We start from the raw sequence: 27316 nt of genomic DNA on the forward strand, positions 1-27316 counted from the left end.
TACTACATACATACATACATACATACATACCATGTGCCATACATCTCAAAATTTTCCTTGGTACAAAGTTACGCCAGCCTACCAGTGCACATGATTGGTTATTTCAGCTTCACATGATTGGTTACTTCCGTTCCAGGAGGGACTTGTACTGTGAAATTACGGTGGCGGGACATTTGATTTCAGCAAGAGATATCCGTACGTTGGTACATTTGCACGTTTAGTGAAATAAGAATTTATACAATGGACTGCTTGAACGTTCCCAGGATTTTACCCAATTCTCCAAGGAAAGCAAGAGGGCAAATCCAGGTAAAATACTTTCTTGTTTCGAAAATATCGTTTAGCAGGCAGCTAAATAACATAGCTGGACAAGTGATTATACAACACCGTGAGGACTGAAAATATTTTAATGTTTTTCACCGCCAGCCCTAAATAAAATAGCTCGATTAGTCGCTCATGTTACATGAGCTAATCGTTATTGTTCCCACTGACCTGTAAATAAACTAGAAGAAGCGAACTTGACCAAGCTACTAGAATTATTTACCTATTCATAATTGTATCGTTCCATCCTAGGTTATTTTTGGGCCGATGTTCTCAGGAAAAAGGTGAGAAACATGTTTATCATCTGTGTGAAACAAAACAGCAAAACGTACGTGAATTTTTAAGATAGTCTGGTTGAGTGGCTGTGTTAAATTGAAAAAAAGCGGTAAAATTTGTATGTGTGATGACGTACAAACGGCGCCAAAACAGCTGAGCTGCAGGATTAAGAAATTTCACTTCACTATAAAGAATGTCCAAGTTTCTTTGTCACCTGTCACAATTGTTAATCTCTTTACTATGCAAGTAATAAATTACGGGATATTTCGATGTAACATTTTGGATTTCTTCTTTACAGCACTGAGTTGATGAGAAGAGTACGGCGTTTCCAAGTTGCGCAATACAATTGTTTAGTGATTAAATATGCAAAAGACACGAGGTACTCGGAAGAGGGGATGGCAACACACGACAAGTAAGTCGCTTTTTCTTTTGTTTTATTCATTCACATTGCACGGTTTTCCCTGATTACAGCAAAGTTCAAAACTAAGCAGCTATTCATCAATTTAATAGATACACCATGGAAGCTGTGCCAGCCAACTGCTTGCAAGATGTACGTCCCCTTGCTCTGGGTGCGTGTGTCATTGGCATCGACGAAGGGCAGTTTGTGAGTACATTTAAACTCTAACACTATTCTCATAACAATCCGTTATGAAAGAAAGGTTGTGAACGAAAGAGTGTGATTCAGGGTAAATTGTGTAACATTTAATAAAGTAATATGACAAGTACATAGTCCCTAAACTGTCGGGAAGTTGAATATACTAAAGATAAAATTTCAGGTAGGCCTAGATGGTAGTCAACAACATGACCAAAGGCATGTGTGGCACAGGCCCATCTTGCATTTAAGCAGGAGCTTTGCATTGGTCCTGGCCAGGGCTCAACTCTCTCTGTCTCACATTAGGTGACCGGCATACTCTGTAGAAAGATATGGAGCTCAAAGATTTACTGCATAAAACTGCAACAGTTGTGAAATAACTTCTATCCTCCATGTATCCCAGTTCCCAGACACTGTGGAGTTCTGTGAGGAAATGGCCAACATGGGGAAAACTGTCATTGTTGCAGCTCTCGACGGCACGTTTCAGAGAAAGGTGCGTTGGCAGAAAACGTTTGTTTGTGATGTACATTTAAACTGTGATATAGCATCAGTATCACCATTCCAGACGTTTGTTCTCCTCTTACATGATATCTCCTGTCCCGTTCAGGCATTTGGCAACATTCTGAACCTGGTACCTCTGGCAGAAAGTGTTGTTAAGCTGAATGCAGTGTGCATGCAGTGTTTCAAAGAGGCTTCCTACACAAAAAGACTGGGCACTGAGAAAGAGGTGAGTCATCTGTACTGCGGGGGGGGGGGGGGGGGGGGTTGCTGTCGACACAGCTGATGTTAGTCTGTGATTCCTTTTTACAAAGTAATACATTAATGCAGATCAGAGTACCCACTTTAGCAGGAAGTTTCTGTCTGGTTGGTATTAAAGTTAATTGACAAGGAATCTGATAACTACAATATATCAATATGTTTGGTTTGTTTGTTTTTATTAGTGAAGTAAATCATGTAGTGTTATTATTCCTAGCCACTGCTGAATAAAATGTCAGGTGAACTGTAATCTTTTAACAGAGATGTTTGGCTTTTATCCTTTGGATACAAAAACAACCCCTCAAAGTTAATTTGTTTTAGTTGCACTCCTGGATAGATTATCAATCTGTGGCAGGCCTAACTGCTACAAATTGCAGAAAATGATTTCAGTCAGCTGAGTATTTGATGCAGTATTTGGTCGTACGTGACACACTTATGTTTTATTCACCACGATGGAAATCCCCAGTGTGTGTGTTACATCCCTTTATAGCGAGACCACAACCTGTATCCCTTAGTGCAATCGAAGGGCTGCACAAAATCTCTCAAATGTTGTTTTTTCTTCCCCCATTGTGTCAGGTGGAGGTGATAGGAGGTGCTGATAAGTATCATGCCGTGTGTCGAGCATGTTACGGAGGCCTGATGGACAACAAAGAGAACCATCTCCCTCAGAGAGAAGAAACGCCCCCACACACTACAGCAGGACAATCTCTGCACCTCAATGCCTCACGCAAACTCTTTGCAGCTCTGCACCTTTAAAATGTGCCTGTCGTCTGCTCATTTTATTTCAGTAGACTTCAGCTCTTGAGCTTCGTGGTGAGAATCGGTTACTTATTTATCTCTTAGATTTGTCCTCATATGGCATGTAATTCATATTTGTAAGAATTAATCGTTTGTTGATTTCTTCAGGCACTGTTTTATACATTGAAAAACTGTCATTTCAGTGTTTTTTGATGTGACTCATTCTGCTGAAGATTTCATAACCTAAATCTACTGACATGCTCTAGAATGTGGGCCTTGTCTGTATGTGCTATACAGGAGGGCATGACGTTTTGGGTCAAACTTGTGTTTTAAATTTAGCCTGCATTAATTCATTTTAAATGTGTATTTATATTTATGCTGTAAATGTTAATTAAACATTCTTTTGAATGTCATTGAAAGGCTGCTTAATTGTGGTGAGATTTTGTCACACACTTCATAATATTTGTACGTGCTATCATTGTACCTTTTTTTTTTTTTTGTCTCCATCAGACAAACCACAGCAATTTGTTTCTTAAGGCGTGTTTACTTTGTTCCCCTAGTTCTAACACACAACCTATTCATAACACTAGACAAAACGTAGTAGTTTGTTTAAACATTGTTTCGCTTAATCAGGCTTTCAAGATGTTAGACTACATTATGCCAATAAGGAACAGGATTTTTTGACAAACAGGGCAAAAATGCACCTTTAATCATGGAAGGACTCAAACAACTTTGTCCGACAGACAAAATTTCATTTCCAAGGCACAGCTGAGTGGTATTTTTGTTTTAAAATGATGTATGTTTTGATAAATGATATTGTGATGTATATCATCGCAGTATGCAACCCTTAACTCAGTAAAAATGCAAAACCAGGTTGTATTTAAATCTTTAAACAGGTTTTTCACCAAAAATGACATTTCCAAATATGTCATTGTAGTTAGTGCAAATCAATTAGACCCTGACAGTGCAACTAATGTGAAGACATGTGATCACATTGACTGTATAAAATCTAGTTAACAAATCCAAAAATGTTATTTAAAAAATCCATAACGCATTAAGAAACACCAAATCTGAAGAAATTCCAATGTCTGCCAAACAAATGATTTTGTCTAATAATACAGGACTTTAAAGGCACATTACAGTGTAAAACAAGCATTAAAAGTAAATACTTTTCTTTTCAAGTGTATGCTGTGTGTATTTAACAGCAGTGTTTTTATGGCAAAAAAAAGTATGCATTGTGTTTGCATAGACATATGAACCAAACGATCAAGAGAGATACCAAAACATACAGACCATAATAATATTAATAACAGTATTGCCGAGTGACCATGTAAATCTATAACAATTTTAAAAAGTCCATGGAAAACGCATTTGGTAAAGAAATCCCATGAATTTTTCTTGTTCTGATTTATAGAGAATTAATGTAATCACTATCCTGTCTCAGCAATCTCCTTTGACTTTGGCAATATGACAGTTTTACCAAATTCAGATATTACATGCATATACAAAAGATTTTGGTGCTATTCCCTTATGGAAAAGTATCTAAAACATGAAATACACATTTCTCAATTGTATGCCTAGAGAATTTCTTCATAGGGAATTTGTTCATAAATAATTCTTAACACCAGACAAGCCACCATAATTGCAATAATAACTTATAATATGTATTCTTCTTAGTAATGAGGTTATTAATTTGTCCAGGGGACCTGCATAGCTTGCAAGTGAGCCATCATGAATTGGATTAAGGGAAATCGCAAACATGGTTTGTGAGTATTTGGTAAGTGAATGGGGTCTCATCTGAACCATTAACAAATAAAAACTAAAGAAATTGAGCACTGGGAGTAGCCATGACACAAACTATGGGTGGGAAGGAGTATCTGTATTTGGCTGACACTGACTTAGTATATGTCTATGATTGGGGGGGGGTGGGGCAAAAATTTCTTTTTGCTTTTGTTCACATCATGAAACAATTGCTGCAAGTCTGTCCTGAGCCTCAACTGTTCAGTTATGTGATTTAGGATGTGCTATTTAGCACAACAGTCCATAACAAGAACAACATCCCTATCAGTCATGGGACTTGGCATTTGAGTGGAAATAGAGCCATCATTATGTGGAGAATATTCTCTAAAACAAAGAACAGAACAGTGCCAGGCTTCAGAGCAGGACAGGCTCACAGCAATCGCCTTGCATTTGACATAAGCACAATTAAGGACCAGTCGCAGCAACAGGCAGCTTTTGTGCTACTGTGTGATCATGGATTTTAGTATGTAATCACAAATGGAAAAAATATTTTAAACATGCAAAAAAAAAAAAAAAAAAGATCACGCATTTGAAAACATATTTTGACAAATATGTACAGACAACCCACTTGTCTTCACACAAAAGCAGTGGAAGTATCTCCATAACAAAAGAAGACCAATCAACATGAATACCAAAGCCAGACACTGTAGGAGCGTTTTCATTGGCTGCTTTCTTAGACTCCTCAATCACCCGTGTAATGTGGCCTGGACATCCAATTATTCCTTTTTATCCCCTCTCCTAGAGAGAGCTCTCAGTAGGCAGGAGGCTGGTAGCCGCTCTCTCCTTGAGACTCTGGGTTTGGCATGAATGGCGGCTGCTGGTAGATATCGGGACCACCAGTTGGGTAAGGAGGCTGTGAGGCATGGTCTATCGCCGCTTCCGGAAAATTCTGGGTGACCTCTCCCACACCTTGACGATATCGTATCAGAGCAAAATAGGTCAACGCAGCCTGTTTAAGAAAAAGAAATCAGTCCTCCTGACCCGTCCATCAGTTTATCAGTTTGTTTTTGACTGATATGTCCCACCAAATGTTTTTTAAAAAAAAATCATCATATTAATACTCAGCACACTAACCAAATGAGCTTTAACTAAGACAATGTAATCTAGCTGATTCCACAGATAAAAAGACTTCCTGTGATTGTATACATAAAAATACTCACCCAAGAACCAACTGAGAAAAATGAGAACGCTACAACTGCGTGGACAGCATCGTTTGGGATGGTTCCGGGATCAGTGGTATGGGACCACTGATTAGCCAAGAAACAGAAACATACGAACCACAAAAAAGTCCAAGCTCCTGATATAAACAATGAGAAAGAAGAAAGAATACAATCTTAATAGCTACTAACAATAGTTAACATTTTCTACGACTGGAACAGTTTTAGCATTAAATCATACTTTCTTTTTATTCTATAAATATTCCACAAGTCATAATATTTATGTTTTACCCATGGTTCATCTATAACATTGTGGATAATGTTGTGGAGCCAAACACAGCAGGACACATAAGCAGATTCACAAGAACTCACAAGATTCACAGATAAAATAAGGGATGCAGTCAAAATACTCTGGGTGGATTAAATGTGATTCACAGTCCCTTTCTTTACTCAAGTTCCACTACTTCTCTGTCTCTTAATTTCAGTTCTGCACAATACACCTCAGTTTCACAACCACACAATGGCCTATTTAAGCGTTTCACGTCTGTCCTCTAGTCTTGCCGTGCTTGATCTCACCTGAGAATACGAGGTCTGCGACAACAATGTATTTTCTGTCATTAGCGTTGCTAATCAGTGGGAAGTAGGCATCGAGAATGATGAACACAACACAGGCCAGAAAAGCGATGACACCAATGCCCACGCCGTAGTGACATGCCCCATCGTTTTGGTTGAACACACACTTTGCTTCAGGGGATGTTGAAACATTTACATAGCCCTCTCCAGTGATGCATGCAAATACCACAATAGCAAACACCTGGAGACACGGGTGTAAAGGAGAGCAAAGGGGAAATAAAATCAGTGTAAGAAAGAGTTTCACACTATACACAAATACTGAAAAAATAAATGATTACACTCTCATGTACAACAGTGCACATCTGATTGTCTTAACCTACAGACAGCAATTCCTCTGTGCTGCAAATAGACAGACAATAGTACCCAGCAAAGTTTAAAGCTAACCTTATGAGCAGACATACGTACACAAACAAATGAGAACAGAACAGAGAGGACAGAGACAGAGAAGACGATGGAAAAGCAGAGAGAGAACAGCCGAGAGACGGGGTGAGCTGCGTGCGTTTCTCTTTGATGTGTTGACTTCAGCTGAACAGAAGAAACCACAGTTACGCCGCAGTCCCAGCGAAGCCTCTACAGCTGCCGGGTAAAGCTGCCTCCTGGCTGCCATTGCCACAGGGCCTATCATGTTACCTCCCGTCTGTTTGTGTTTATGCTTTCACAGTTTAGGAAAAGGCGACAGAGGGCACATACTGTCCTTGTGCCTGGGGTATTTAGCCTACATGTTATCACATTACCTACTAACTACACAACTGACTTTCTTTTGTCTCTTTTGAAGGGTCAGTCATGACAGAACGCGCAGGTATTTTGGTAGTGTTCACAGGATTTAGGGATCATTAACTAGATAACAGGAAGGGATCCCGCCACCTGCGTAATCATCGAGTTTCACACACGATATGGCAAGTGAAAACAACGTCTTGGAGAATCCCCCAATTGTTAATAATGTTGCCTTTTGCCAGTTAAGGAGAGTTCCTTTTTGGCCCTTTTTAAGGGTCATGTGGTGTTCCTCAGTAATTTCCGTTATTAAAAGGAAAAGAAAAAATAAACTTCGGGTACATGCCAGTGGAAAACCCCTTTAGGCAGAAGGGGTCGGGTCGTGTCCTAGTTGTGACATTATGATGCAAACGGGCACTGGAGAAAGACGATTTCTTCATATGTTTTCTCCTACTGTTAACGAGGTCATACTAAACTACATCCTCATTTTCAAATACCAGGGTCTGTCTTGAGACAACTGGGTCAGTCGCGGTTCCTTTTCGAGTGTTTGGAGGCTTCTCTCACTTGTACATGAACATAGTGAATACGCATAAACATATTTAACGCAAGAAGCGCAGCTCGGATAACAGTGTGGCACAACAATCGGTCATTTATAATCAGATATGAACAAGTGGCCCAGATACGACAACAATTTTGAATTAAACCGACATTTGTGGTTGCAAATATAATGTCGGCTGCTTTAACAATAGAATACAGAAGTGACAGGGCAACATGACAGTAAAATGTAGCATTAAGTTCTACATTGAAAACAGCCTGCTACGTAACTTGTAAACAGTTTTAGGATAGCCTACTTAGCAAAATAATCTCTATTTCTCTTCTCTACCACAAATGACGGCAGTTGTCACTCACCCAGCTGAGAATTCGCACGATAGTTTGTGGTTTTTTGACAAAGCTTATTAGGTCAAAGCTGCCACCGGCCAGTGAGGCCCCATACACGCTGGTTGTACCCGTCTCCATTTTACAACACTTGACTTGACAGTCTAAAGTCACAAGACACCGGCCTGAACCGCGGTGATCTTGGCAGATTAATAGGGAGGCTTGTTGATTTTGCGACCCGTCCGGTTCCTGAGAGTGAAAGTTCCACCCAACACGGAAAAGTGTCGAGGATACGTAACTTCACATAGAGACCGTCACCAAATAGACATACCAGTTTAAATAACGGCAGTTTCGCAAGTTGCTGCACTGTTTTCAACATACTGAAATACGACTGTGACGAACTTATATTACACTTAGGAATGCACCCCAGCCCCACAAACTCATATACAATTTAACATGTCGAAATGCGGTTGGATGTAACGTAGCTAACATACTATCATACGAAACTTTTCTGTGCCATAATCAGCGTTGGGGGTAACGAGTTACAAAGTAACGTATTGATGTAATTATGTTACTTTCCTCTCTAACGATGTAAAGTAAAGCAATACATTTAAAATTTCTGTAATCACTTTACAATTACTGGATTATTAAAATGTCCTTTCCTGCGTTACACACCCCTTTTCAAAAGAATGTTTTCGTGCTGAATATTTAAATTTAACTTATAAAACGGATAGGTCCTGGCCACCGGTGCTAATTGGTCAGTACAGTGTTCCAGCGATGTTAAAATGCATGATTATATAGCAGCTATGACGCGACACACATCTATATACCTCAACTTTGTATCTATATGACTATAATCACTATCACCAAGGAGAGATTGGGTCCTTCACAGTAGCCTCCGTTAAACTGGACAAGACCGACTAACCATGTGTAATATTTTATGTTCGCACAGAAAGGTCTTTATTCATTTCGGAAAACACAGGTTGCCCTGGTGAGTCGTAATCACAAGCGAACAACTGGTAGGCCTACACCACAACTGCAGTGCGAAATTTCTCAAAAAAAAAAAAAAAAAAAATCCAAACAAACAAACAAAAAAAAAAACAACGACAACCGAGCAAAGCCACAAAGAAAAGAGAGCGAACTTTCCATAACTTCATCTAACGATCAGTACAGTGTACAATAATCTGGATGTTGTCATTTAGCTTCAGTGGCTAACTACCCGTAGTTTCTGAGGTAGCTATAAGTTTTGGTATCATCGTCAGCCGACAGCTGCGTTATCTGTATTTTGTGGTTAAAAGTAACATTAACGATCTGCATATTATTGTCCTGGTTGGCTACACTGTATTTTCGGATTTTCTCAAATGTAGTAGACCTTGCTACCTAGCGACCTTATGGGTCACGTGGGTTGTGACACAGGAACAAAAGCTTTAATTTGGGGGAACTGCCCATCAATCGCTGTCTCGCTGCCAATTATTGTCACGCCCGCGTCTTATACATGCCGGATGTGCTGGTAGTTGGCAGCCCAGCAGGAGAGGGGCGGTACCCCCCAGGGGATATGTAAAGTGATGTGTTTCCATTTTTTGTCACTGGTCAAAAAATGTGAACTCATGAATGAGGCCGCGCTTTACAGTTATTTTAGAGCAGCTAAGGGGTGTTCTTAGGCACAACGCGTAGCTGTTGCATTGAAAATAAAGTAATGAAGGAACAATTATGTTTGTCCTTGTATTTTTATGTGGTAAAATGGGGAATTTGTAGTTTTAGAGAGTAACTCAAAAGTAAAGTAATGAGTAGTGTAATTACTTTTCAAAAGGAGTAACGAGTAAAGTAATCCCATTACATTTTTAAGAAGTAATTGGTAACTTGTAACTAATTACTTTTTTTGAGTAACTGCCCCAACACTGGCCATAAGCCTAATCTATGGGCATCCTTAAAAAGTCACAACAAACAAAAGGTGAGATGAAGATGAAAATTTAAAGTTAGCTGAATTATTACACAATTTAAAATAACTTTTTATTTCATTCACATTGGAAATGATGTAATAGTATTTATCCATAATGGTAGTATGGCAATTGTTAGCACAGATATAGGAGTCATAGCCAAATGATGCTGTAGCAAGCTGGTAAACCTCAATATGCGCTGCTGTGCTAACAAACACTAAAGGAGACCTACTGTATTTGTATACCTGGTAATTTGCTGTTTGCTGTTGCATGTGCACTGTTAAATGTCACCTGGAAAAAAAATAGCACAGCTGCCCAACTTGCCCAGAGGCTCTTAATACCTGTTCTGTCCACCCATGTAACAGCACAAGTTTGTTCCAGACGTATGTCTCAGTAGTTTACGCTATAGTAGTACACCTCAGCGAGAGCTGAGACTGACTTAATGATAACAATGCATTGATGCTAAATTAAAACAGAAATGTGCTGTCATTTGAACTCTCTACAGCGTAAACTACTGAGACAGAGCCATTGAAAAGCATTGCATTACATAGCACTATCCAGGTTGGGTATTTTAAACCCCTTGCTTTATTGTATTGGTCCCTCAGTTTAGACCCTCCCTTTCCAGTGTCTCTTAGGGTTCACTCGTTGAATCCTTCTCTGGCTCAGTTGATTTGAGGAGTTCCTGCACAATCGAAATCAGTTCCTCCACCGACTCCACATAACTCTGTAAAACAGGTCAAAAGCCACACGTGGTAACTTGTTCGCGGTGCTTTTTCAGCTATGGACATCACATTTACAGAGAACTCTGAACTTTACCAACATACTCAAAACAGGGCAGTCACTTTCAGTGCAATATCTTCACTTTCAGCCATATCCTCACATTTTAGCCATACAATGTGTTTGTCTGTTAAATGTCTGTTAAAACAGAAGGAACAAGCAGTGCCGTTTGGTCTCACTGACATAAAACATAAAACTTCTCTCTTTTTCTTTGGGAGAAGCTTGTTCATTATAACTGTCCTGTGACACAACTAAAATTTAAATGTCCACACAATACCTGATCTGAGTCATCCATCTTGGCTTCTATGACAACATCCTCATCTTCCAAATAGTCCTCCTCTTCCTATATAAAACAGAAACATTAATGCATGACAGCTGACATTAAAAGGCTGGTGTTTGTTAGAAGATATTGTGTATGGTAGATAAAAGAAGTGTTGAAATGGTGGCTGCACTAAAAACATGTTTGAAAAGACAATTGAAAAGAATTGTGTGGCCTTGTTAAGAAAGAAACAGAAATAGAGGGAGAGAGAGAGAGAGAGAAATCTCACCACTTCATTGCATTCATCACTAGTCATGCTGTCCGTCTCTGCATCTCCTTCGTGCAGTCTATCCATTTCTGTAGCTGCCTCATCCAGTCTAATGAAAATTACAGAAACTGACCGTGAATAAGATTTATTTTTGTATTAATCCAGTTAATTGGTTGTACTGGTGCTACCTAGTGAATGTCCTGGATCAGTTAAATTACAAACAGACTCACATGTATTCAGAACTGGACAGTCTTCGTCCTGAAAGAATAAAAATGCAAAAAAAAAAATCATAATACATCTTCACAGTAATCTCAGATCATTTTGTATATTTTTTTTTCAAACAACTCCAGTGGCTTTGTTGATATTGTCTGAAATATTTGTCTGGTTGAGCCAAAATGTAGCCACAAAAACAAAGACATTTTACCATGACTTGATTTACAAATGTGTTTTTTTAATGTTTATAATGTTTCTGGTATTTTTGGCACTCACTGTATATCACTCCATAAAAACAACAGGCTGTTACTGCAGCAACCAGCAGAGAGAAACAAGTGAATATAGTGACCACCACCTTTGTTGGCACCCTGTTCAACTCTACATGGGAAATGAGAATAAACACAGAACACTGAGACCTGAACATGGTCCAAACATTTTTCTGACATTAATATTTACAGAACGGATGGGATAGCTGATCCTCGTTCCGCCATCAGTGACCTGGAGCCACTTCATAAAGGCACATACATGTCTTGTCTGGCCTTTTGAAGATGGATTATTACATATTCATTTGCTAAAACATACATCTTCTAATTAAACATACAGACTGTGAGTAAATTCTCATATTTATTGAAAAATACCTCATCAGATCATTCTCATGACAACTAAACCAAACTTATACTTTAACAGTTATCCCCACATCTGTGTTTCCTGAATCTGTCCCTGGAAGTGCACACCACTGCATGTTTTAACTCTCGTGCACTGACGAGACACCTGATTTAATCAGTCATGGCTTTGATAAACAGATGTTTTCTTGATTCAGTTGTAGCAGTGGAGGATCTGAGCAAAAACTTACAGTAGTATTAGCTCCAGGAGCTGGAACAGGGAAATACCATTTGATTTGAGGTTTAGTTAAACTCTAACCGAATGATTTCCAGCCATGTCCCTGGAGGCCAACAGTATTGCATATTTGAGGGCTCTTCCAGTTCTAACATGTCTGTTTCAGCTAAGGGCAGTACAATTGACTGGTGAGATGATGTAGGGCTCAGGAAAAGGACTGAAACACTGCTCTGAGTTATACAGTGTTAGTTTATAATGGTTTGACAGCCTTCTTTTAGTAAATTCAGTTGTGTTACTATGACATTTTTATATTAAACGTTGTGCTTTAACAAACACACACAGAAGAATAGAAGAGGTTTCGTTACCATCTTTGCTGATCGGTAGTTTCACACTTCTTACGATGGAGGTGTTCTCAAACTTGTTGCCAGCCTCACAGTGGTAAACTCCAGAACTCTCTGGGCTGACAGACAGTAAAAGGAGGGAATGGTCTGGCCACGCAACAGCATAGAATGTGCCACGCTCATCCAGTCGGTTCCCATTAAAATACCAGTAGTATTGAGGAAGCGTACCCCTGTCCACCTTACAGAATAGCTTTAGACCCACAACCTGGAAGTTAGAAGCCATGTCCACCTCACGCCTCATCGTAACGGCTCCCCCTACTGACACTGTTAGGGTGATACAGTTTGCAAAGGCACTCAGCAACACATTATGAGGGCAAATGTTTACATCAGACAATACCATAATAATAATATTAACAATAATAATAATGATTATGAGAATAACACCACCACCACCACCAACAACAACAATAATACTAATACCACTAATAATAACAATAATAATAGTTAGATTCATTTTTAAAAGGGTGCATTCACTGACATGAATGCAGCTTTAGGTGATTTTAATCTTCTGTGTAAGTGCTAATTTGTTCTGTGCTAGTGCTGTTGTGTGTGGTACATACCCACTTCCAGCCTCAGAGGTTGGCTCTGCGCCTCATTACCTTCATTACTCACATGGCAATGAACTGTGCCCATATACTGGTTCAGGGAAATCGCCACAGAAAACGTATGTTTTAGGCTGTCAGTAGTCTCTCTGCTCAGAACCACAGAGTCGTTGTAGAGTGTGAAGTTTATGGGTGGAGTCCCCTTGAATGACTGACAGGTCACCTGGGCTGTAATGGTTTCATCCTTGACAATGCTGAATGAGATTTCAGGTTTGGACAGATATTCTTTTGTGGGCAAAGTGCAGGTGAAGCCCAGAGACAAAGAGTGAGTGAATGAGTGAGTGAGTGAGTGAGAAAGAGAGAGAGAGAGAGAAGGGGGGGGGGGGGTGATCAAATGGAGGATATCAATGGTAACCAGGCAGTTTACAAGGACAAGGATACTTGGTGAATGTCGTCAGCTAAGTATGATTTTATCTCTCAGGTGCAATTGCTTTAAATTGGTTCAAGATTTTCAAACCACAAAAGACATGACAACCTTATCACGGTCACTGCTCACTCTAGGACTCATGATTACGTCACAGAGACTTCAAAGAAAAAGGTAGAGCTCACTTCAACTTTTAAATCACAGTTTTTTCAGCGATGAGCTTACAATATGTGGTTTCATCAGAGACATTTACCTTTGACGACAATATCTTTAGCATTGCTTTGTGATGTGAAGGTTTCGGTTTCATTAAATCTGTTTGAGGCCTCACACGTGTAGTTGCCAGCATCATGGACGGCTACATTCTTAATAGTGAGAGTGTTTACTGTCCGATCATAGGGCACACCTACTGCCACATTGTTTATCCGCCAGTTATAGGAGACGTGGGTTCCTGCAGTGATGTTACAGACCAAGATCAAATCTTGGCCCTCCCACAATTCTTCAGGTGAGGAGATGATTGCCTCACTAACAGGATCTGAAACTCAAAATAATGTGGAAACATGATGCTAAATGTTCTGAAGAAGCACACCAACAACAATATTTATCATCCCCTTCACACTCACACCCTCAAAAACAAATCCAAAAACAAAACAAAAGATTAAAAAAAACGAATCAAACCAAAGCAATACAATTTAAATAATGAAGAGAGGTAGTAAGACTCTCTGTTCCACAAAACACATCTGAGACATACGGGAGTGCCCATCAGTTTTTACTACAGGTCAGTTTGAGCTATAGCACAAAAAATATGTTTTCCTTCAGTGTAATCAACCATGCTGTTAAAAAACTATGCCCTCCACAAGCATTACTCTCATCAAAGAAAGATTAATAATATGTATTCAATGATAAGCAGTTTTTACTCACAAAATATTCTGAAGTCAATGCTGTTGCTGTATGCCGGCACTATGTCTGAGTTGTTGAATCCACTTGCTTTGCACACAATAGGACCCTCATAAGAGAGTTTAGTCTTAAGAGGGAAATTTGCCTTTTCCGAGTGAGTAGAAGTGTATTCCCCAGTGGGTCGATCTTTATTGTTCTCAGTAAACAGCTCATACAGGATGGTCAGATTCTCTGGTTTATCAGGCACCTCACAGAAGTACTCAATAATAGACTTTTCAGGGGCATGGGAGGGACCTTGTAGGACAGGCTTGCTAAGGTGGAGAGCATCTAGAATAAAGATTTTATGTTGTTAATGCTGTTAAACAACCATGTCCTTGTATGTACGTATTAGAAAACTGTCATCAGATCAGACAAATCATTTCCAAACAACACGCAAACATTTGGTCACAATTTTTTTTTTTTTTTTTTTGTTAACTTCGTATCGTATTTTCTCTTGATAGACTTACGCAGGTCTAATACGTTTCTTCACACGAACAGGAATTAAAAGGTTTCATGCAGCTGCACACTTAAAGATACAGAAGAAGCAGCATGTGCATTTGGGAACTTCATCAGCTAAGCTTGTTATTTAGATGCCAAAATATAAATGCTAACTTACATGATCCTGGGACCAATGTGCAAAAACCTGAAGAAAATAGTAAAAAAAAAAAGATCCTGGGATAATAAATCAAAATAAAATAAAACATTCTATATCCCATTATATTATGAGAGCGAACAGCCTTACCCATAATGAATAAGAACATAGGTACCATGTTCAGATGTAATCTGATGGTGGTCTGTTGAGTAAATTTGTCCAGTATACGGCAGTCAGTACTTAAGAATGATCCAAGTGCAGTGCCTCCGTAGACAATCTAAAGGTCAGGATTGGTTTGAATGTAAATGTGAGGTTTAGTTCAGACACAGGAATAGAGAGTCTTGTTCGACCTTCACACATGCTTTTTGAATTGCTCTTACACAGAGCAAAGCTGGAGGGTGTAGCAGTTTTCTTAATGACAGTTAAAGGCCCATGTGTTTTTTTAAGTATGCACAAATGCAGACTACAGTACAGTTGGGTGCATAAACTGATATGACACACCCCAGCTCAGCCTCTTTCGACCATCGTGACCATTCACCATATGCAATGAACAGATAACAAACTTTTTCATACTTTCCTCTGTCCTCCCAAGCTAACAAACTTCAACAATACGAAAAAGGTTTCAAAAACTTCCCCTTTCAGTCTAGAGGTGTACGTAATTAACTGACCATGCCTTTAAGACTTGTCTCCCCATACCAGCTTGTGAAGACTGATTAGTTAATTCATTCATTCATTGAATTACGTAAACAGTTAAGTCATTAGCATAAACAGAAGTATACATAACTTTTAATTTAATGTTGCTCTGGAGGGTGTGTTCTGCATCTTTGGATAAGCTAGCACTGTTTGCAGCCCTCAGAAACAGTGTCCTTTCGCAGGTAAGTATAATACTGTGAATGTTAATGTCTGATACCCAGATGAACAAAAAGTTTAATACTGGGAAACAACTCTGACAAAAAAAAAAAAATGTTGTGTTTGGATGAAAAGGTCTGAGGAAGGACGACATTTCAACATTACCAGGCTTTTATTTTATTATGAAGAATAAATTCCAACAAGAACACATTTAAAAGTAAAGGTGTTTCACACTGAAATATACTGTGTACAATAAATGGATGAAAAACAGGGGAATATATTAATGTCTTGATCAATTCATCATGAGTTCAAATGCAGTTAAAGTCTACGTGGGACATATTTTTCAAAAACTCCAGATTATTCTCAGGAATGCACTCGGATCTGTCCATCATTTCGTGGGTTTCATCAGGTTATGCCAACACTGCAACTATGGGAAGAGGGCAGAAGAAGCAGTTAGTGCAATTATTTTTTTTTGAGTTACAAATACTGTATTATCTATGAATCAATAGAAACAATGGTTATTTAAGTATAGGACTTGTACCTTTGTTTAGACACAAATTTCCACAACTTCTGTCTCTACAACTGGGACCTGTAACTCACCACTAGAGTCAGATTGGTGTAGCTCCTCCACGCTGAGGGAGAAAATCAGAAATACCCAGTGTCAGTTATAAACGACCACTTCGCCCAGTTCTGTTCTTAAATTTCCTTCCCTTCCAAATATCATCACTGCAGACTCACCGTTGAGCCAATCAGTAGGTAAAGGGATGATATTTTCAGTTTTACATACTGCATGCTCAAGCCATCAACTCTGACTTGCAGTTAGAGCTTGAGACTGGACCTCAGATTCATCAGGTAATATATCCCTCTTTAAAGCTGCACTATCGTTTTAGAAGCTGATAAACAAAACATTACAGCAACGCTGATTCAACCGACGTGAGCAGGAATTACAAATGACGACAAATCTTACTGGGTTTGCGTCGCATCGTCCAAATTCTCTGCGAAGGAGAGAGAAAGCAAGATGACACAAAGATACAGAACAGATGGTAGGTAGATTATTTCGAATTCAAAAATGTGGTCTGTATCACTGACAAATAGATGACAATACTTTTCTCACGGCTGAATGTGCAGAACATAAACAACACGCTCCCCACCAAGACCAGCAGCAGGAGGCAGCAGAACCCCACAGCGATAATCTCAATGGATGCCACACCCAGTTCTGTAAAAGAGTCCACACTTTAACTGGTCACCATGGTAACCTCTCAGCAATTAAACCCGTACACAGCGATGTGTTTGGTAACTTCCCAAGGTTTCCATTGACTGTCAGTAAGGTTAGTTCTTTGTGGTTGTGTTTCCAGACAACAATTTTCACACCCTAAAGGTCATTTTTCTGCTTAAGCAGCACTGACACGTCTGAACTAACTTATTTCTCATTTAATAATTCAGCAATTAGTTGACACAGATTATATCAAATCTGGGAAAGAACAAACAGATTAAGTGGGTATTTTTGAGATATTAAGTAAACCCCTCTAACCTGCCACTTTTATTAAGGCCTCCTCACTCTCCACCCATGATGAGTTGGCATCAAAGCTGTCCCTTGCCATACAGCGGTAATACCCAGAGTTCTCTGGGGTGATGTCTGTGAGAAACAGGAAAGGACCATGCTGGATGACGGAAGAGGGGTGGCGCTCTTTTGGGAGAGGCGAGCGGTTGTATGACCAGGAGAATGCGGGTAAGGTTCCTCTAGTGAGCACACACTGCAGCTGGACAGTTGCTAATCTGGAGTCGGCCGTGTACAGATACTGTACCTGTACGCTCACCTGACCTCCCACGGGAGCTAACACAGAGAAAATCGGGTGAGTGTTTACAGTCAGAGTTATACATATTGAGTTATTATTCATGACCTGTCCCAAAAACACGCATGACGTACTGTCTATGACAGCACGATGCGTAAACACACATATGTTCAGGACTGACTCGGTTACATTAACACACACACACACACACACACATATATTATTATATATATGCAAATTGTCGTTCTCCACAAGTGCAAATGCCCACACAAACTTTCAACGTGCCTGTTACTCACCAACTTCCAGGTCGACTGGGTCACTGAGTACCTGGTGGGAGTCAGTTTGTGCCCTGCACTGCAATACGCCCATATCCATCCCCACAGTGACAGGCACTGAGAACCAGGCCTCCAGTGAGTTTGATGTATGGTTGTCCACCTCTCTTCCCTCCAAAAGCAGTGTGAACGTCACCGGTGGACTGCCTCGCGTCGACCAGCAACTCACGTTGGCACGGAAATCCGAACCCTCTTTGAAAAGTGTGAAGGACACTTTTGGTACTGAGAGGTAAGCTGTGAAGAAACGAATGAATGATTACAGCACTGAATATTTTATCTGATAGAGGAGGGGGTGAGGGATAACATGTTTGATTCAAAAATGTTTGCAGAACTTTATTTTTTCAAGATGAAGATGTTCAAATGTAAGTTGAGCTCCATTTCCACCACAAACATTAAAATCCTTCAAATTCAGTTTTCTTATTCAAACAAACTACTTAAAGGCTTCTCTCCAGAGCATTGCCCATTATAATCTGATATCCTTAGGCTTATCTGATGTCCCTCATTAACTTATATGATTGACATTAGTTTATAAAATGTATATGCTAAAGCTCATAGTGTCTTTGCCATGTAATGTCATAGTTTCCACTTTCTAATCAAACACTTATTTACTTTTGACAACGATGTCCATGTCATTACTGCCGGAGAACCTGGCATTAACCTCCATCTTGTTTCCAGCCAAACAAGAATACTTCCCAGCATGCTTTTCTGTGGCTCCTCTCACGATGAGTGAGTTCCCGGCGAAGTGGTATAAGTGGAACGACGCGGTCACATTCTGCTTGTTGTGATACCAGGTATAGAAGAGGCGAGTCCCCCTTTTGGCCTCACAATACAGTGTAAAACTTGTCCCTTCATAGATGATTGGTGGGTTTGGGTCAGACAGCAAGCTGACACCTGAGACGGGGACTGAGGAACAGAGAATATGGAAATATCATGAATCTTGCACTCCTCTCTCTCTCTCTCTATCTCTCTCTCTCGCTCTCGCTCTCGCTCTCACTCATTCACTCATTTTCATTCAAATCTCCAGTAGAGAGATCTCTTACTTACTCACTACTTGTAAGTGCACCATGTTGCTGATGCCGGTCTGTCCCCCAGCTGTCACTCTGCAGTAATACCGTCCTTCCAAGCCTTCCTTGACCTGTAGTTGGAAAGAAGCAGATCGACCTTTGGTGGAATTCCGTGTGGCGACCAGGTCCTCATTGTTCCGAAAAAGTTTGAAGGACACAGGTATGGACAAGCCTGGCATCTCACACTGGAACTCTACTTTAGTGTTCACATAGGCCAAGTTAGGCCCACTTAGAATAGGCCTATGTGCAGAGCCACCTGTAGAGACAAAAGAGGTTTCTTTTTAATATTTCTTGGATAACAAACTTTTACTGAATGTTTCTTTAATAAGCCAATGACTAGTGAACCGTACCAGTTTCTGTAGAGAGGTTGACCAAAACTGAAACACAAACGAAGGGATAGTAAACACAACAGTCACTGAAGAATCTATGCAGTATGTCACAGAAAGTCTTTTCTCTAATGCGTAAAAACTCACCAAAGACAGATAGTAAGAGTGAACCTACACTCTTCCCCATGCCTAGTTAATCTCTGGTGGCATCATGTCTTCACCCCTACTTTTTGACTTGTGAGTGTGCATGTGTTTCTGTGTGTGTGTGTGTGTATATGCTGGTAAGAGACTGGGAGGTGCATGCTGAACTCCCTCTCACCATGTGCAGGGTACAGATAGGGAAAGCTTGTTTCTGCTTATACAGCTACTAGGAGTAACCGGTCATCTGCACACACTACACTCAATTTCTACGCTACAATATCTTAAGACACACAAACAGAATTTATTAATGAATGACAGACTTCAAAAATCCAAAGAAATACAAACATTGTACAATTTACATGAATAAAATGACAAAGCCATAGCAAATATATTATAGAACACCTCTGACTGTTAAAAAAAATACTTTACATCCTTAAAGCAAATTTTACAAAGGTTTATCATAACAGATACACTCCATAATGGGTTTATGGTCTGCAAGTAAAATGCAGACAAGTCCAAATAAAAGTCATGGGTGACAGAGATGCTAACTGCTTTCTCCCATTGGCACAGACAGAGGTTCTGAGGTCTCGTTCCACTGAGTGAAATAGGTGCCCTCTCTAATGCCTGGAGATCTAACGCTTGTTTGGGTCCTCCTCTGTCGTCTGAGCCACGTGGAATGCTGCTTCACCAGAAAACGCTTATCTGAACTACACTGAGAGGGGGAGAGAGAATATGTTACAATATAAGTTCACTCATTTTAAACCCTGTACACCTAAATTCAGGTAAGCCCCATTTCAGCGTGTCAAGGATACAGATCAGAGGAAAGACAGATCATTTATTTGCCAATGCTGCTGACTAAATGATACAAAGAGTAAATATAGTCCTTTTTTTTCCAGGGGGCTGATATAGAGATCTGTTTGTCTGTTGGTTTGTTGAAAACTTACCATAACAAGCATGTCTTTCAATCTTTCTATAGCGTGGCGATTGGCTTGTCCACGAGACACACATGAAGTCAAAATGATGCTGAAAAAAAAAAGAAAAGAGAATCTTACCAAGTGGACTAATACAGTTATGTACCGACACGCACATCCTGAAACACACACATGCACACACTTACACGTGTACACGCTCACATAGATACATTCAGATCACACACATGCATGCATGCACCCACTGCAATCCCAAAAACTCACATCTCAGCTAGAATCAAAGTGAATGCAAATGCTTCAGAGGTAAGGTAGTTTATTGCGTTCCGAGCAGGGTCTGAGAGACTGTTCACACATGCGCTTGTCACATTAAACACTGTTTTGTCACCCTTAAATGGTCCACATGTACCAGGTTCAAACCTAAAAGTAAAGAAACGATACACAAGGTGTTACCATGGCTTTTTCAAACATATTGTTTTTCATTTCACTTTAGGAACACAGAAAGTATGAAAACTGTAAAAACTACATTTCTAATTACTTAAAACTGGTAATTACTACACAGCAGAGTGTGGCTGCAATTATATTTCAATACACATCATTTGTTTTGACACAAACACTGTGATGCCAAAGAGAGGAATGATTCAACAATATGTCATTCATAGTAGAATCTAAATGCACTGATCAGAAAAGAATCAGTCCCTCACCAAAAAAGTACGATATCAATACAGTCAATACAGTCTACATACTATAATGTGTTAAAACTTGATGTTTTGTGACATTTGTGTCGTTTTTGTTTGTTGTACTTCAGCACTCTCTTACTGCACAATGTTGTTGATGAGGGTAACAATGGACAACAAAAGACTCAGCAACAACATAAAATGGAACAGAACTGAGGAGCTGGAAGTCCGGAACATTCTTGATGCTGGAGCACAACACCGTAAGACAGTGAACTGAGAGAGAGACAGAGAGAAAGAGGGAGAGAGAGAGAGAATTACACAGTATTACAATACTAAACATGAATTCACAAAAGCAAACTCAACAGTGAGAGCTATGCATGTGCAGACCGGTGCTATAGTTCTGTGCTAAACTATATCTTCACCAATCCTCAGCTACATACCTTTTTAATGTAAAAGATAAATAAGAGCTTCAGCACACTCATGCCAGGCAGCAGGGGGCAGTAGAACAAGCCAACCCAGGTGATGGTCTGACTGTAGACAAGGTCAAGTACATTGAATGGGATCATGAACTTCTGCTTTCCCACAATTCTCGCAAATTTGGAGGTAGGGTTTTTCTCCACCAGCCGCCTGTACCATCCGGTGAGGACAAAGGAGATTCCAGTCAGCGATAAAGTTTAAAGGCATGAAATCCAATGAAATGGATTTGTGGATATTTTGTTCAAATGTCTCTTTGAGCAATATTGTCTGTGAAAAATTCTTACGATAGTGTGACATGTTAATATACACTTTAGAGAATTTCTCACGCTCTTGGGTAGACCAGGAAGAAGGCAAAGAAGAAACATGCCAAGAAGTCAAATATGAAGAGTCTGTACATCTCCATTCCAAACTTGTTCTCCCAACACTCAAGGTTCTAGAAACAAACACATGCTCACTGTAGTGCCGTGTTAATTTTGGCAGGTGATTCTGATTTAGTCTTAGATTTAGTCTTTTGACTAAAAATACGTAATTGTTTTTTGTCATATTTTAGTCATTTGATCATTATTAGTTTTAGTCTAGTTTTAGTCAACGAAAAGTATACAAGTTTTAGTCAAATTTTAGTCAAATGAGGTTTGTGGTATTTTTCCCAGGGATTTTGCGCCCATATTGTTTGCAGTGCATTTTATTTTCAGTTGTATTATAGCTAAAATGTGTCCACAAATCCGTTCTTTTCTTCTTCCAAGATTAGCCATGATTAGAGTTGCCAAGTTAACGTTAGTCAAAATGTAATTGCTTGTCTATTCATTTGTCTCTGACCTTATCGTCTTTTTATTTGTAAACGAAAATGGTAATATATTTCTTTACAGTTTTTATTTTCAAAGGTGCATTGCTATTTAGTTATTGTATGGTTTTCGTCATGGAAAAAAGTTCGTTGGTGAACATTTTTCGTCACAGCTTCCGTTGACGAAATTAACACTGCTGTCATGGTACTGAAAATACACAGTTAGAATTGAATGAGCAGGAAAATAAAATGTTTTCACTGAAACAGTTTCATTATACTGTCTGTGAAGTGATCTGCACTTTTAGAACAACTCTGAACAGTGCAGGGTAAATGTTTGGGTCCACTCTTTGTGTGTGTGTGTTTTAGGCAAACCTGTTTGTCACGCACGGTATACACAAAGAAAAGGTAGATTCCCAAGGAAGAAAGTTTCAGGAAGATACTCCTGTGGAGAGAGGGAGGATAATTGCTAAAATATCTACACAGTCTTTCCTTTAAAAAAGACTGAAGGTGTGGACAGGACATCATACAGACAGGTTCTCCTCATGGTAATGATGGACGAAGATAGTTATTATAAATATGATGTTTTCAAATGCAGTTTTTTGTGTGGTCAGATGTATTATCAATAAAAGAATAAACACGTTGATCCTATACTGATGATTTTTCTGAAGATGATAATAATGCAGGTGGTTAACATCATTTCCTATGAAATGATGAGAATGATAGTTATGGGGATTATAATTATGAAAATGAATATAAAAGAGTGAAAGGTAGCACATGTCTGACCTGATTAAGGTAAGGTTGAGTTGTACAGAGAGAGAGTAGTCTTCAAAAGCAGCGATCTTGTTGAAGATGTGTGGCAGCACAAAGTTGGCTATGGTTATAGTGATGGATGGGAGATAGCCCCGCAAGAGGCTCAGTATCCAATGGAGCTCAGTCAACTTCGAGAGAGGAAGAGAGAGGATATGATGAGATGGGCCAAACTTCTTAATTCTTCACTGCACAATATCTCATGTGAAATACATGAACGATATGAAATGAGCGCCATGTCAACATCAGGCACATGAATGCTACAGATGCTTAAGCCAATAAAAAGGCAAGAAACAGGATGCAGAAATAGAGATACAGAGTCCTAACGCGCTTTGAGGTCACCGTTCTTACTTGTATTTGAGAGTATTCGGTGGCGTAATAGATCATACAGAAAGACCCAGTCAGCAGAACCAATACTATGAAGTTCAGAATGACCCGAAGGAAAACAAGACGAACCCACTGCCCCAGTGACCTCTGAGACACCTTCTGTTGAAACTTCTGCTCCTCAAGATCCATCTACAACAGAGAGAGATTAAGAGAGAGAGTGGGGAGAGAAAAAAAACTTAATTGAAGGAAGGGGAGAGAGAGAGAGAGAGAGAGAGAGAGAGAGAGTGTAGATACAGACAGACACAGAGACATAGCTGTGAGATGGTAAATGTGGAATAATGGAAACAGGAGTGAAATCAGTGAACGTGTTTCTTTGTAACTGGCCAACGCTGCAGTTCCCATGCCCAACCTTCAGCTCATTTCTGATGAAGCTGTGTTTCAGCAAAGCAGTCTGAGGGTCCTGAATGCAGAAATCCCATCCACAGAACACCTTGTAGCTAACGTTAGAGCTATAACGGTTCTCTGTCAGCCAGGTATGTTTAAACCCAACCACCGTCCTGTGAGAGAGTACATAAATAACTCATCAGCATTTTGGATGTGAAGGTTCTGCAGATATCTATGAAAAATTTCAACTTTAGTGTAAAGTCTGGGAGGTGATGACAAAGCTTTGTGACCTGCGAACCACCATGAAGAGGCTGAGGATGAGTATGCAAGCAATGCCAAGGAGGAAGAGTATAGGTGTATTCAGACAAGTCAGTGCTAAAGAGCCCCTTTTGTAGAAACCGTAGAAAACAGGTGAACGCTCAACAAAACCCTGCAAGAAACATACAGAATATGAGTAAGAAATAGTTTTCAGGGACAGAGAGAGAGAGAGAGAGATAGAGAGAGCTACCACTTACCGAACCCAGGAAAATGTTCAGAACAGAGTCATTCTCATTGGTCCTCGGATAATCTGTAAAGTTACAAGAGGAGAAATAGAACAGAACCTTTATTTTGTTTAAAAAAAAAGCACAATAGCTATAGCAACTTTAATCAGCTGATTAAATTGTCCCCCCTGTTCACTTACCCTCTGAGACATTTTTGTCATACAACACTGTGGGGATCAGAACGGTGCCAGCGATGATGATAAAATGGAGCAGATTGAGAAACAGCAGGTACCTCAGGAATACAAAATAGGCCTTCACACCCACTCCAAATTTACCTTTTTTTTTTTTAGGGAACAGGAAAGGTTAGTGAATTCCTCAGCTTCATGGCTCTTCTCTCTCTCTCATTCACCCACTTTCAAACAGTCAGACAGTCAGTCAGTCACTCACTCTCGCTCTCTCTCTCTCTCTCTCTCTCTCTCTCTCGCTCTAACAGATGCACTCACAAAGAATTGTGTTTTGTTCACCTTCGATTTTATGGAATGTGCGTCTCCATGGTAACATTCCTGAAAGAACCATGCCCATCTGTTCCCTGATTCGTCTGCATCCTTTTTGTTGGCTCTGCCTCCACGACTCCCAAAAGCCGATGTTGACCCGCTGAAGATTTTGATGTTCCCTGGTTGACAATCATGGCAAAAAGCCAAATGTGTTTTCATGCCATTTACAACTGGTAGAATGATACACAAGAATTTGACCAGAGACCCTATCTAAGCAGAAGAAGATGGGAACTGGATAAATATGGATAAGTTAATGACACATCATGTAAAAATGGCTCCTCTTCATAATGAACTAACTGTCATGTGTGTGTGTGTACATGCCAGTGAGAGACTGGGAAATGCCTGCTGAGCTCCCTCTAACCATGTGTAGGGTACAGATAGGAAAAGCTTGTTTGTGCAGACAACAAAATCAAACATCCTACAGCATCTAACAACTGACCTCCATCTACATATTGTGGGTTTTTTTTTTTTTTTTGGCAACTTGCCTCTGTGTGTGTATATATATGTATATACTGTATGTGTGTGTGTGTGTGCCAGTGGTTTAGATCCATCTCTGGAGCTCACCTGGTGTTTCTCTTCTCCCGCAGAGAGATGGGCAGGGCTTTGAGTGGCTGGCTGAAGCGCCCTCCCTCTGACCCATGACTGCCTCCACGTTGTCTGCGGTGGTGCAACGAGCTGGGCAGCTGGTCAAAAATTTCGGTCTGATAATACTCACAGGATTCATCAGAGAGAGTCGAGCTGCAGCTCTCTTCTGTGAATTTAGAGCAAGACACCGAATGATTTCAGTGGCAATGGATTTTAAAGTTCGGTGTTTATTTCACTTCTCCCTATTTACTTTCGTTCTGTTTCGTATTCATGAATTAAGAATAACATCCATAAGCTGTCCATGATGCAATTACTTTCTCCAGGTGCCAGTATATGTCATTTACTTGCAATGCATACACGGCAAACATCTATGTATCCAAAACAATGTGCTTCAGGACAGACATCATCTTCTGAGCAGCATTCTGTACGCTTATGTTTTTGTGTTGCTTCACACTATTTGGAACTTTGTGAGCTTCTAAGGTGGAGTACACTATTCATACATGAGCTAATATCTGATATTCATGCTCCAATGGCCTGTATTTGTAGTCAAAGTCTGAGCCAGATGTAAACTTATGCAAGCGTTAAAACACAAACCATACACATACAGTATATTAATACAGCATGTACTGTAAATTAACACTTTAACACTTTAACACTTTAGTCCAGCCATTCACTAATACAAGCGTTTAAAAGCAGTTTGTGAACAGCAGTGGCTGAAACGGAAACTTAACCACACTTACTATTCAGAGAGAACTCCAAGCAGAGGAAGTTAGAGGCGAGCTGTAAATGCTAAAAGCCCGTAAGAGCACCATCAAACTGAATGAAATATACAAATGGGCACTTATCAAAGGAGGTGATGTGCAGTGAAAAGTGAAGAGGAAAAGAGAATAGTGAAATACACCATTTCATTTACTTATTTTATTTCTGTCATACATTCAGTTGACCTGACCAATCCTCGCTTCTTCCTTAGTGTTATAGCAGCACAAACATAGGCAAAATTCTCTCTCTCTCTCTCTCTCTCTCTCTCTCTCTCTCTCATTACCTGATATGAGTCTTTGAAAGTTGACATGTTTACGCTCTCTGTCTTCCATGTCTCTTCACTGCAAGTCAGAGGCGAGGCAGACTCTTCGGATCCTCTCTCGCAAACACACACACATAAGAACACGGTCTATACACACGCTATACACAGGCTACTCATCAGAGGGTTTGGTACACTTTTGAAACAACAGTTTGGTACAGCGCAACCAAAGATGCTAAAGATACATGGTGATTGCGGAACACTTTGTGTATCACAGGAAGTCACATGATCACCCAGCACTTGCAGGCGCTGCCTCAAACGTTTTTGAGCCTCTTTACGTGTCAGAGAAACAAGTGGTGGGGGTATTCCACGAATCTCTCCTGAAATCTTGATTACAACAGAGCATGTGTGGTTAGTGGATTCATGTAAACCCATGGATAAGTGTCCAGGGCAGGGGTGGGCAAATCCGGTCCTGGAGGGCCATGGTCCTGCTGTTTTTCTTGCCAACCAATTAAATATAGTCTCTGATTGGCTGAAGAGCATGCACACCTGTTTTCAAAGTGAAAATCAACAGGTAGCTAAGAGGTGAAAACAAAAACCGGCAAGACACCGGCCCTCCAGGACTGGATTTGCCCACCCCTGGTCTAGGGTGATGGGGTGTGACCCTGTGGAAAGTGACTATGGTGTTCCTGGAAGTAGGAGAGGGGCCCATTGGGGTTTTAAATGATGTTATTGATTTTTTTGGTCACGTTT

At 40.0% G+C, this 27316-nt stretch overlaps 5 protein-coding genes across 8 annotated transcripts; 1 reads left to right on the forward strand and 4 right to left on the reverse strand.

Annotated features, from left to right (window-relative positions):
• The first annotated feature begins 240 nt into the window (after positions 1–240).
• Positions 241–2698, forward strand: tk1 (thymidine kinase 1, soluble). Its single transcript, XM_030772751.1, has 7 exons — positions 241–306; positions 571–602; positions 893–1006; positions 1105–1198; positions 1590–1679; positions 1794–1913; positions 2519–2698. The coding sequence occupies exons 1-7, from the start codon at positions 241–243 to the stop codon at positions 2696–2698; spliced, it is 696 nt and encodes a 231-aa protein (XP_030628611.1).
• Positions 2699–3532: 834 nt separating this feature from the next.
• On the reverse strand, positions 3533–8095 carry syngr2b (synaptogyrin 2b). Its single transcript, XM_030772720.1, has 4 exons — positions 7891–8095; positions 6214–6451; positions 5641–5777; positions 3533–5429 (listed from the first exon to the last, which is right to left on the reverse strand). The coding sequence occupies exons 1-4, from the start codon at positions 7996–7998 to the stop codon at positions 5232–5234; spliced, it is 681 nt and encodes a 226-aa protein (XP_030628580.1). The 5' UTR covers positions 7999–8095; the 3' UTR covers positions 3533–5231.
• A 1839-nt stretch (positions 8096–9934) lies between these two features.
• LOC115809939 (Fc receptor-like protein 3) lies at positions 9935–15399 on the reverse strand. The gene is made up of 11 exons (XM_030771826.1): positions 15191–15399; positions 15065–15091; positions 14434–14736; positions 13769–14047; positions 13110–13376; positions 12514–12813; positions 11588–11689; positions 11329–11356; positions 11120–11207; positions 10849–10914; positions 9935–10518 (listed from the first exon to the last, which is right to left on the reverse strand). Exons 1-11 carry the CDS (start codon positions 15216–15218, stop codon positions 10426–10428), a joined length of 1581 nt encoding a protein of 526 aa, XP_030627686.1. The 5' UTR covers positions 15219–15399; the 3' UTR covers positions 9935–10425.
• Positions 15400–16057: 658 nt separating this feature from the next.
• LOC115809878 (Fc receptor-like protein 5) lies at positions 16058–19635 on the reverse strand. 4 transcript variants are annotated; one of them, XM_030771728.1, is made up of 10 exons: positions 19552–19635; positions 19429–19455; positions 19059–19334; positions 18624–18917; positions 17979–18248; positions 17421–17723; positions 17004–17105; positions 16857–16884; positions 16431–16521; positions 16058–16316 (listed from the first exon to the last, which is right to left on the reverse strand). In XM_030771728.1, exons 1-9 carry the CDS (start codon positions 19589–19591, stop codon positions 16437–16439), a joined length of 1425 nt encoding a protein of 474 aa, XP_030627588.1. In that variant the 5' UTR covers positions 19592–19635; the 3' UTR covers positions 16058–16316; positions 16431–16436. The 4 variants fall into 4 exon arrangements, 2 of the variants coding, with proteins under 2 accessions (XP_030627588.1, XP_030627587.1); XM_030771727.1 differs by having other exon boundaries at positions 16995–17105; XR_004025242.1 differs by lacking the exon at positions 16058–16316 and having other exon boundaries at positions 16442–16521; positions 16628–16884.
• A 454-nt stretch (positions 19636–20089) lies between these two features.
• tmc8 (transmembrane channel-like 8) lies at positions 20090–26636 on the reverse strand. Its single transcript, XM_030772075.1, has 16 exons — positions 26588–26636; positions 25525–25711; positions 24931–25079; positions 24607–24741; positions 24440–24492; positions 24215–24354; positions 23950–24097; positions 23565–23729; positions 23190–23344; positions 22779–22848; positions 21952–22049; positions 21589–21775; positions 21291–21421; positions 20739–20891; positions 20490–20568; positions 20090–20257 (listed from the first exon to the last, which is right to left on the reverse strand). Exons 1-16 carry the CDS (start codon positions 26634–26636, stop codon positions 20090–20092), a joined length of 2067 nt encoding a protein of 688 aa, XP_030627935.1.
• Positions 26637–27316: the final 680 nt, after the last annotated feature.

The sequence above is a fragment of the Chanos chanos genome, chromosome 4 (genome assembly GCF_902362185.1).
Source record: "Chanos chanos chromosome 4, fChaCha1.1, whole genome shotgun sequence".
In the NCBI taxonomy this organism is placed as follows: Eukaryota; Metazoa; Chordata; class Actinopteri; order Gonorynchiformes; family Chanidae; genus Chanos; species Chanos chanos.